The sequence below is a fragment of the Diuraphis noxia genome, unplaced genomic scaffold (assembly GCF_037042655.1).
Source record: "Diuraphis noxia isolate RWA-SAM2 unplaced genomic scaffold, SU_Dnox_SAM2 contig0001, whole genome shotgun sequence".
Taxonomy (NCBI): domain Eukaryota; kingdom Metazoa; phylum Arthropoda; class Insecta; order Hemiptera; family Aphididae; genus Diuraphis; species Diuraphis noxia.
In genome coordinates, this window is record NW_028301711.1 from 45,606,963 (window position 1) to 45,619,761 (window position 12,799).

A 12,799-nucleotide genomic window follows, 5' to 3' on the forward strand; every position below is an offset into this window, starting at 1 on the left:
ATTTTTGATAAAACATAGTTTTAAATTTCGATCAACCCTGCACAAATTTTATTGTGCGCCAACGTTCTGCTGCCATGTCGTTCGAGACTCTACGAACCGTATAATAAATGCGTGGGCACTGTCGACGGTGACAATTTTTATAACACCCTAAATTCAAAATAACGATCTCGTCTACACATTAGTTTTCCCAGACCGTGGCAATACAGCAAAGATAGCCGTTTATGGTTTTGCTAAGCGCGATATCACTATACAGTCAACACGATATCGTTGTGTTTTTTTTTTCTTTTACATGCTATGCGAGTAAATTTATCGATTTTACTATGAGACATTTCCCAAAGCACACTAAAATAGATTCATTTTAATACATACTAAAGTCAGTTGTTTTTTTTTTTAAATGCATTTGTTAAAATATAAATAAAAGCGTAGTAAATTTAGTATACTCACTGCCTTAACTCTGATATTTATAATGCAAAACAATTATTATTTTGAATGATATTTGCGTCACATACTTAAGTTTTTTTTTTTTTTAAATTAATTTAGTAAACAAGATTAATATAGATTGTACTATGATATTAATAGATTATGATTGGCTGTATCACTAACCTAATCTAACGAATATAATGTATATTATTGTACTTAATGTTGATTTATTTAAATATTACACTGGGATATTATAGAATAGCGATTTTAAATTTGTATTATTATTATTATTATTATTACCATCATTTGTGATTGTATTAAAATTGTTGCATTATGAAAAATAACTCTACAAAAGAACTCATTTTTACGTCAAATGCATAAAGTACTCCACTAATTTTCTACTTAAAATTCTCTTTAATCTATAATGTCTAATATAAATGAAAACGTTATACTTTGTTATCGTTATACTACAATTGTATGTATATATGTATATTGCATTCTAAGTATATGAATAAAATGCTGAAAAAAATTAATTTGGCCTCTTTTAATTTAAAATATGTAAATAATTCTTTAGCAGAAAACAAAATTAAAGACTAAATAGAATTTAAATGTTCAATACGGAATCACGATACAAACAAAACTCGTTTGAATTGTGAAAAATCCAAAAAATCCAAATAATGAAAGCATAGGTTTTCAATCAATGGATAAAAAAACTTAATAACATATCCAGCGTGACGGTAGTGACGCGAAGCTAAGTAAAAAAAAAAGCGAAGCGGTCAGTACCGTAGTACATTACACGAGCCAGAGTTTGCCCATTAAATGTGTGTAAATTTGCCCGTTTTCTTTAGCCAGGGCTACAGACCTAATAAATGAACGGATTTGTCTGTTTGTAGTATCAATAGATCGGGCATGATTTGTAGATTATACCTTTGTCATTTTTGAAAAAAATGGTTGAATAATGACGAATATATTAGCAAAAAAGTCAAGTATTTTCGAAGCAAAAAGATATTGTGCTCGACTGTTTTTATAACGTTTCACGCAGCGCACGAGACCGTATTACCCCCTCTATTCCGTATATGTTTACGTCTCGGTTAGTACACTGGGCAGCGGTTGCGACTTGCGATTCCCGCCGTTGCCTGCGTCTTCGCTTATCGTATTCGTAATTTCTGTTATCAGTGTTATCGACATTCATGTTTCTGGCGACGTTCGATGTAGATGCGTATAGCCGCCGCCGCGCTGGTAGAAAAACCACGTTTTATTTGTCGTCTCGTTTGTTGTAGTTGCAGTAGGCCGTAGGTACTATACTATTAGATTATTTATTTATATTATAATTTGTAATTCTTTATTTCTAAAATGGTTTCTAAAACATAATATAAACAGAAATTACGAAAAAAGAGAAATTATTTAGAAAAAAAAAGACAAATACAATGTGTATTGATGAATGTTTAATAAAGATAATAAATAAATGGCTAGGATGTAATGACACTACAATACGTTTTGAACGATGGCCTCGATGGGGTAAAAATGTATATATTATAATAATGGAAAACAATTGAATATGATTAAAAAAAAAATAGAGTATATTAAATAAACAAACATAATAATAAAATTAATTAATAAAAACATAAAAAATTACATATTACATGCCAGTACATAAAAATATGTTATAAAAAACTACTGATATCCCAACAAAAACACTTCGTCGAACTCCGTGTAAAAAATTGCTAAGTAAAAAAAAACTAGTCATCTATAAGACTTCAGCATTATAAAGATGTGATATCATGAATAAATGCTAAGTAAATTAAATTTTAAATTAATTGATTCTCTCTCAATCATTTATTTACTTTGCTAGAATTTATTTATTTCGACAAATAAACATGTCTGTTCATAACTGGACTATTTAACAAATTTCAATGACAAATTTTACTAAATTTGTTTTATAAAAAAGTCTTAATTATTAATTTATAAAGAAAATAAATTCTAACAAAGTAAATAAATGATTGAGATAGAATCAATTAATTTAAAATTTAATTTACTTAGCAATTATTCATGATATCACATCTTTATAATGCTGAAGTCTTATAGATGACTAGTTTTTTTACTTAGCAATTTTTTACACGGAGTTCGACGAAGTGTTTTTGTTGGGATTTATTTAACAAAATCCGAGTGTTATGAATTCATTCACACCTATAAGGACCCTTATTATAATGATTTGGAGTAATAACGCATATATAACAATACATAATATATATAATAATAACATATACATATATAACAATACATTTCACGTTATTCTTGTTTTTTTTTTTTTTTTTTATCAAAACTTTTTAACCTACTCGATATTATTTTAAATACATGAATTTTTTAGTTCTTAAATGCATGGTATAAAATTAATTCTATGATTAAAATAAATAAATAAGTGTTACAACATCTAATTTGCATTTAAAATTGTTATAGTAAGCAAACTATATCACATTATATGGTTACAGTCTAATAATATTTTACTGGATAAAATAAATTTATAGTTTTTGAATATACGAGACCAGTTAACAAAAATCAAAGTTTTAAATTTATAAAATATAATGGTTGTTAAAAAGGGTCTTTTAGTAAAAGTTAATATGTGGTTTAAACAATTATATTTGTTACCCACATGTCAACATGAAGCATGTAGTTTCGACCGTTGAATATGTTTACTACATATATGGTTAAATTTAAACGTATATTTTTAAATTTAAAAAGTTAAGATTATTAGACTAAATGTGAATACAATAATTAACCAATTAACACGATTGATTGATAATTATATAAATAAAATAAAATAAATATTAATTAATTAGTTATTTAGGATGCTGATTACTGACTTTATTTAATAATGTTAGAGTTAATGAAAATTGTCACATTTAGAGATAGAATCAATTATTTTTGAAAATTAATTATCAATGATTCATATAATATCGCTTGATATTGAAAGTGAGTGTTTTTATCTTCAAATAATTCAAAATTATCTTTAAAATCGTGGAAGTGGTATTTTTATTGATGAAAATAATGTTCTGATGATAAATGAGTGGGTTATTAAATTCTGTACAATTATCGTTTAGATCATGATGATATCTTGACGTTTTCTAAGCTTTGAGGTACACTATATATTTTTTTTTACAAATCTTTAACAGTTTTTAGTTTTTTGATAAGTTAAATAAAATCCTATGAACGTATGTTAAAAACAAATTAACTTAGTTACTAATAGACATAAATATACCATAAATGCATACGTTTATACGGAACAATTAAGTTTAATTTCATTAGCTTTCTTTCAGCTGCTTCATCAGCCATTTAATTTCTCTTTGCCCCGATAGAAGTGTATCTAAAGAAATTAAATTTAATGTTCCTGTGTGCGTTTATTAATTCAGCTTGATTATTTCTGAAAGATTTTATAGTGTTGTTTAGAGCTCCTAGAGAACCACTAAACATTAGTATATTAGATTTAAGGAGCGGGTTGTATAGTCTAATTTTGCTTAAAGTATGGCGTTTTAATGGATATGGTAAAAGTATAATATGACAATTATTTAAAAGAGTTTGTGTTTAGATAATAATTTGTTTTACACTTCTTACAAAATCTACTCCCCGTTTTTACATGGAAGTGTTATTATATTATATATTATTGTGGTTAAAATTTTTTATGTATTTATAAATTTATTGAATATTTTATCATATGCTCAATTCATAAATCGTGATTTTTATTGGTTCATTGATATTTTGGATATATGGTTTGGTTATACACAGAGATTTTGAGATATTGAACAATAATTATTATATTGTTGACAATATTATTTCTAAAAATAAAAATGAAAACAATATTTGGATATTCTGGATGCAAACTTATCGTCTGATGGGTTTGTGATTGAGCTTAAAACTTTAAATTATTCAATTTGTGAAATGCCGTAGAAGGTATTGGAAATTATAGCCTAATCTTCATTGAAAAAGAGAAAAAGCAGTAGTTTTGGTGAATGTTTTTGAATATTGTTATCGTTTTGTTACCGGATCTTGGTTTTAGTTTGAATACCCAGTTAAACTATTTTTAAGTTAAATTGAGGTTTGGTTTTTGTAGTAAGTGCCCACGTTTGATATTTTTACCACGTAGAAAACTATAAGTGAACGCATATTTATCAATACGCCAAAGTTTGTACATTTTAAAGAAGAATTTAAAATTTAAAACAACTCACTGTTTGTCTGTGACCGAGTTGTTGAAGAGGGTGAGTCTGGGTACTGGGTAAACGCCAGAAACCATGCAAGTTACCCGTATAGTATCGTTATTGACTCTCTTTTGATATACGTCAAACTTCTTCTCCGGAGCTGGAAAAAATAAATAAAATTACTTACTATCTCTGGTAGATACATTATAGCGGAATTTTATGCGTTTGGAAGCCATTTACAAAAATAAATAAACAGAAATATCCTAATCACATGAACGAGATATGAATAATAATTATACACTTAAAAAAAAAACCGTACGGTTAATACTTGGAACGAGCTTAAGCCGAACACGAAAAACGTAATCGGCATACAGAGGTAGCTCAACTGTTAAGCCTTCTGCTCTAGAGACTCTGTGTGTGCGTGTGTATGCGTGTGCCTTTAACCGTTTAACGATGTATTATTTTATTAAGATTAAAATTAAAATTTTCATTATTATTTAAGGAGTTTCTTGTGAAATAGGTACAATTTTATTTTTTTTCTTAAAAAAAACTCATTTTATTGCACATCGTTGGATAAGTATTTCGGATATTTAGAATATCAAAATTAGAACGATTTATCAAACTTGATTTACCTACTATGATAAAATGATCTATAACGTACTAGATAAAAAAAATAATATAATAGTTTTAAAATTATAGTAATTAATGTAAAAATATTAACATTTTATTTTCATAAAATTATTTAAGTAAAATAAGTTCTATGCGTTATCTATGCATAATTCTTTATGCGTGTATGATATCCATACGTATTTTTTATTTATTTATGAAACCCTTTGTAAGCATAATAAAAAAAATGAAAAAGATACATACACTTAAATATCTCTTTAACTAGGGACAATGCAATAACCCCAAAATACTCCTGATGTCATAATAATTGTGAGAGTATTAAATTTTTAATTTATGTTTAGTTAGAAATACAACAAAATGTGCATATTTGAAGGGAAAATATTCGTGAATCACTTTGTAGGTTTATAATAACATTATACCGTCGCGTATTCGTCGCCGAATAGGTTTTTTTTTTTTGTAAAGTTCATGATATTCTTTCTATTATATTTTTCATCAAAATAATAAAGTCACTGAGAACGATAGTGTTTACGTTCTTGGTTATTAACTGTTTTTTACTCTTTTTTTTTTTGTTGGAAAATTAGCTTGAAGAGGACTGGTGCTCCAGTGATGACTGGTATCGAAGAGAGAATAGTGTCGGCTGGCGTTTCATTATAAATATAAATGGCTAACGACTTCGCAGTCATGTAGTTTCACATTGCGCACGTGTGCAGCGTTAGTCTAAGCGTACACATATTTTATATATTTGTATATTACATAAATGAATGTGTGTGCGTCTACTCTCGTAATAATATTATATTTGTCCTGCTATCACTCCGCATAGTTCCATATTTTTATCTCTTTCACTCACTTTAAAATGTTGTCTTCATTTTCCTTACCTCCCTCCAAACTTGCTTAAAAACGATACTCCTCGCCATGGCAAAGGCTTTTTTATGGCGACCAGCCAAATACGCACCGCATGTATACCGCCAGTTGCAGCTGTATATACCACCAGCGTGCTTGCAATACAATATGCGAATATAATGGAAACCCATTGGTCCGCAGTTGCGTGGAGTGGCAGTGTGGGCACTGCAGTACTTTGCGCTTTTGGCAGCTAAGTAATTTTTATCCCCCCCCCCCCATCTGCCCAACACTGAAATCGTCGAGATATTACATGAAAAAACTGACGTTCGTGTCCTGAGTTTTACATCGATATTATCATCTCCAAGGGTGGATCCATATGAGGGTGCATGATTGAGGCGTAATATACCTGAAATCTTCTATCTTAAATACTTTTTCTGCGATACCTAGATATCCAGAAATTTTGTAATATTCGTAAAACAAAGTGTAACATTTAATTCGTGTCTAACGTATTCTTAGAAAACTTAATATTATATTTAGATTAAACTAGTAAATGGAAATAAAACTAATAGAAAAACTCAAAATGATAATAGAATAAATATATAGTATAACTTTAGTATTATTACAGAATACATCGAAAAAATCTGTCTGTAATGGTAAAACTAAAGTTTTTTTATGATATAAACAGCGTTAATGTACGTATAAAATTAATAATAAAAAAAAAAAAGTGGGCTAGTAGGTAACCTCTGTACTGTACAGTAAGTATTTAGTGTGTCTCGTTGTTGGATGGGTCATTGTAATGGATGCGTTGAATTCGAAATCAAACAGAAATAATTATTGTGTAATAAAAAGATTTTGAGTTGAGACCAAATGATGTTTTATAATTACAAAAAACTAACAGTGTATTATTTTTGAGTAGGTACACTTATGATAATTTATAATATTGTCATTTTTTGTGTAATATCTATGACTTAAGGTAAGTACTATAGTTTTAAATTTTCTAAAATAAATAAATAATTTTTTAATGTTTGATAATTGCAGTGTTTTTTAGTTAGTCGTATATTTTTTTCTTTGGTACTTTCTGGCATTCGTCTTGAGTATATTGTATAGATATTTAATCCCTTGTTACTTATGAAACAAACTAGATGACTAGATATGGCATTGTTAACTTCAGCATATAATAATATACAAACGTGTGAGTGATAATATGGACTGCGTGTGGCGTCCACGTGCAGGTCATCGAATCGTTTGAAAACCCTAACGGATTCAAATCGAAATTAAGGCAACGACCACGACGACGGATCAAGATAACTGTAAATAATTGCATACGATGTGTGATATAATATGTTAATTTGTATAAACTTGCTGTATTAAAAAATAAAAATATTAAAATGCGCAAGCGCATGGCACATCACAACCTGTACATATTAAATTATGTTTTTCGAACAGATTTTTATTTACGATCAGCGTATATATGGTTTAGATGAACGCATGCGTAGATACAATATATCCTTATTATACACTTGTATGTACATAAACATTATATATAAATGTACATATTTTATATATGCACATATATATACAAACTCTACTACTGAGTTTTTTGTTTTCCCACAGGAAAACGGGGAAAACGCGTTAGCCCACGTCGTTTATAATATAATATAAAGGTATATAATATTGTGATAGTTGGACGCCACAGCCACAGTGTTGAAAAATAAATAGAAAAAAGTTAACAAATAATATTCATTCATAAAAGATATTTATATAAATGGAGTATAGCATAATACGTTTAAAGTTTGTTATTTGTATTTGCCCGTGTTTACTTTGAGTACGGTACACATTGAATTGAACAGCATCAAAACGTTGGACGCCGCTTATCTCTCTCTCTCTCTCTCTCTATGTATATATATATATATATATATATATATAAGGTATCTATTTATACCAACTGACGACCAACCACGCAGAAATAAAATATTAAGAGCCATGAAGTTCGTATATGTATAAGAGTTGTAGAGCACAGATTATGTTATTATTATCATTATTATATAATATTATGTATGGGCATGAGTTCTGACATAACGTTATTATTTAATATGGAGTACTCTTTTTTCCTGTTTTTTATTTTTATTTTTATTTATATATAATAATATATAATATATCAAAAATAATCTTTTTATTTATGGTTTATTGTCGATCATTTAATAATATTATTATGCATAAGATAACGATAATTCAACAACACTCTGGTGGTTGTTGGCGAGGCAAATTCATATTTATAACGTTGGTTTGGCTCACAAGTTTTTCTCTTAATTTTTTTCAACCGAAGGATAACCGATCAATACATTACACTTTTCCAAATTGATATTACTTTTAACCGAACCACTGAGTTCTTAAGTTTAAAATGTTCATAAATTATTTCGTTTGTTTGAAATGGGAATATGGGATGAAATTGATAATATCGTTAGGTATTATACGTACGCGTGATATACAACAGCGAGCGGAGGCGGAAAATGAGGGAAGTTTTTAGAACAACGCGAGAGAGTTAAAGGGTAGTCATCATAAACTACTTTGGAGGACGTAAAATAATGTAAACTATTTTTTTCCCAAGGTTTTCAAATTTAAGTACGTTTTTGCCAGTTACTGGGAACTTTCATGGACGCATAATTTACCCCCTGAGCTTCTGGTCTGTGTTGCCATCTCTTCGGGCCACGAGTTAGCACGAGAGGTACAGCCTATGGTGGCCGCAGCGTGGGTGGGGGCACGAAAAACAAATGGTGCTGTCCACGAAATGTCAACGTGAAAAAAAAAGTGAAAAATAAAGGACTTCGAACGAGTGCATTGCATGACAAATAGGCCGGAGAGTAACTTTGTCGATTTCGTTCGCACTAAATTTAAACGCAACAAAACGACCGTAAAGCGTCACGACACGTAATTTTTTTCCTACGGCCCAAATTGCGTAGGGGAATCCCGGCAGCCTTCCGTTTCCCTTGCCCGTTGTCATTATTTATTTATTACGTCAACCCGACCTTCATTACAGAAACACTATTATAATATATTGCGTTCATGTGTACACGTATATATTGCAATATATTATAATATGCGACTACGACACTTCGAAGGCGGCGACGACAAAAAACCGTTACCGTTTGAAGGGTAAGAAAAATACTACGATCGCCAAAAACCCAATATACTATACTTTCTATAACCTCATCATAATTGTAATATAATATACACCAGCTAAATACTGTTGGCCACGTGCGTGCGCACCGGGTGCGCTACCTATATGGTTCAAAAAAGTGATGGATTTACAAAGATCGACGTCAATACATCCCCACCAGATATCGTTACATATTATATTGTATGGAAATAGTTTCAATAAATAATAATATTACTTTTTAAGTACATAATATTATTCTTTGGAATCCCCCTCTCACCTAGAAAACTACCGAGTTAACAATAAATTCCCTTCTTCCTTGTTGATTTGCATAAACAGTATTACGAATTATTTAATTTATAATTTTTGGGGTAGCTCGAATTTCGATTCAATATCATCTCGTTCGATATTTTTGATCATATTGCTTATATTTAATTTTTATCATAGATTTATTTTTAAAGATGGTTTTTCTAAGACGTACTTGCTTATCTGTTTACCACTCATAATATTTACATCTAATTTAATAATGGCTAGTACTTATATGAGACTTTGTTAATTTATATACGATTGTGTTTGCGCGGAAACCTCACAATAATCTTGAAAACTGAAATTATATCATCTTTCAATAATTATAGCCCTATGTTATTAGCTGTACAAACTAGACAGTTGTTTATTACAACCCCGGCGGAAATAATGTGAGCATATTTTAAAAGTAATATTTGAAACCCATTTTTATGTTTTTTCTGCAGTTAGAACCCACCCGTATTATATTCACCCTTCAAACTAAATGATAAAGTTTACACCCGTAAGCAGATATGATTTATATGGATGCGTTGCACAATTTGTGTAGTTATGACATTTTTTGTAATTATACTTTATTATGACGAATAGACTTTTCTTCGGGGTGTTCATTTTGTATTATATATGCAATTGTTTGACTTTCTGTATTCGAATATCCACCAAAATTCACTTTCTTAATTCCGAACATGCAATGCCCAAAGAATATTTTAAATCTAGTGGTGGTGTTCACCAAATAAAACACGAGAAATAACTTGACGGAATGTACTATGGAACAATAACTTTCAAGCAATATTATAATGTTTCGATGACGAGTTTGTCAGGCCAGTCCTACGATCAGTGTTCCAAGTATAAATAAGATTTATCAAAAATTCCGGGGTAGGAAATATTTTTCGTTATATAAATCGGGTAAACAACATTTAAATACATTTTTAGGTAGGTATACATATATTTTTTCTAGGGTTCTGTTAATAAAAGGTCTTCTCTTCACGTGATTCGTGTTTTTATTTATATTTATCATCCCGTCCTTATTACTTCTTTTTTTATTTTGTAAACATGGAATGTATTTAAATAGTAAAAAAGTATAAATTGGTGAACACCCAAAGACAGCAACAGTTTAAATCTAATTAAATTACGTAGGCTTTTTATAACAAATCGCTGGTGCAGTGGATTCGAGTCACTTATTTCTGAATCGATACCAAATGGTTTTAACATTTATGTCTACGACAAAATGTCACATTAAAAGTGGATAAGCTTTTATTGTGTTGGAATATTTTCGTTTAAGTACACGATTTTCATATAAACACAATGTAGGTACTATACTGTATTAGACGAAAACGCATTTATAATCATATACATGTTCACTTAGATTATAAAATGTATGAGGTAGCGGTAACCGAATAACCGAACAATTTACTTACCTACGGGACGCTACCACACCTTGCAGAACAGTAAATTCGTGTTAGGTCTTCACTGTGGGATTGGAGAATTGACATATTATTTACAATCTAACAGAACGTTCACAATAACGCTCTTTTAGTAAACACGACACGAGCGATTTGTATACGGATAATATGCAGGATCACGTGCGTCGTATCGAAACCAATCCGATGACAATGGAAACTCTGTGTGTATTTATTATATATATATATGATTGAAGTACATGATATAAAGATATGGTAAATAAGTTGTACGTATATTGTATTCATAGTTATCCAGTGCTATGTGGCCGTGTGCTAACCACGGTAGTGGCTGTTTGTGGTGATTGTGGTGATGGTGGAGGTCTGAAAAGAAGAAACGGTTTTCATTCCACCGATTTATTTTAAGCCCCGGAGATTTTATGTCTTCACGAGAGACGTTCAGACATATAGTACTTGGAATCACGAAGACTTCATTAGAATAATCCGTCGGATAACTATGGTTTACGACGTACCTACTAGAAAACAATATTGGCACCGGCACCTGCACAACTTTGTATATCAAGTATATATAGAGAAACCCTCCCCAAAGGACATCTAAACAGTAAATATTTTTCTTGAGAACAAACTATACAAACACTTTACATACTGAACCCGCTACATAGCAGACATCTTCTTATACCAAACAAGATCTCGAAAAACACCAAAATGTCTGATTTTTAGAGGTTTCAAAGTTCATATTGGTTCGATAATATGTTGCGCACCGAATGGACACTTCTTGAGAAACAACTACAAAAAGTCAGCTGGTAATACGGAAAATTATGATGGACAGTGAATTGTATGAAATAAATAAAGTACTCTGATAAATCACTCTGTGAAGAACACGACATCACTCATGTTATTGCGTTATAGTATTAAGGTGGTAAAGAAGATACGTATTAATCTTAGTATTATATATTTAATATATTATGTATAATGTACGTTATTAGTTTTGACAATTTCTTGGAAATTTCCCAGAAATCGTTTTAAAAGCAACTTTGTATAATATCGAGGAATAAGAAAGTTGATAGCTGAATCGGTTATATCGGTATTACCAGTATTAATAGTATTTTATACTTCTATAGACAAAGTGAACGGCTAAACAGGTCTGACCTAATATTACGATGGTAAAAGGTTATAATATATTTAATCGTACTACTGACAAAGGAATAATAAAATGATAGGAAATTAAAACACGCTTTAACTCCTCGTTTTATGAACATTTTTAATCGAATCGTATTGTGTGACCCGCGCGTATAGAATACGAGTCTCGGATATTTGAAAAAGAATTAATTTGACGATTTATCACCACAACTACCGGCTTTGATGTAAGAAAATGACGTGCTCAGACTTTGAAATCGTTCGGACGACGTTATTGAAAAAAACAAATTGGCATTTGGACGCGTTATAAAATATATGATAGAGTCACGGGAAACGAAATTCTCAATAATTTGTATGCACCACCACCCCCTCCCAAAAATGTATTCCGCATTAGCAAACAAGAGGACATAATAATAATCTGTTTCCATTTGAAAGACTTCAACGATCCGATAATTGATCGGTATACGTAACAAAATTTAACGTTTTCGAATCACCTCGACATGTGTTTACTATATACGACGGTAACCGCACTCGCTGCTGAATTATAATAATAACATTTTTATGTTCAACGAGAGTTTTTGACGTGCCTTGATTTTTATTCAATATAGGTATCACGCTGAAGAGATGGATGACGGACGTTAACTGAAGCAGTTATAGTTGTATAATACAAAAGTAGCACAAACAATGGGAATTGTCGGTCAAACTATGCCGTT

At 30.2% G+C, this 12,799-nt stretch overlaps 1 protein-coding gene across 1 annotated transcript in view; it reads right to left on the minus strand.

The window, feature by feature from the left end:
• Positions 1 to 12,799, minus strand: part of LOC107164797 (uncharacterized) — a 413,834-nt gene that overhangs the window by 114,959 nt on the left and 286,076 nt on the right. Inside the window, exon 5 of the mRNA XM_089214985.1 lies at positions 4,641 to 4,770. Coding sequence (XP_089071111.1) covers positions 4,641 to 4,770 — 130 coding nt within the window. The remainder of the gene's footprint in view (positions 1 to 4,640; positions 4,771 to 12,799) is intronic.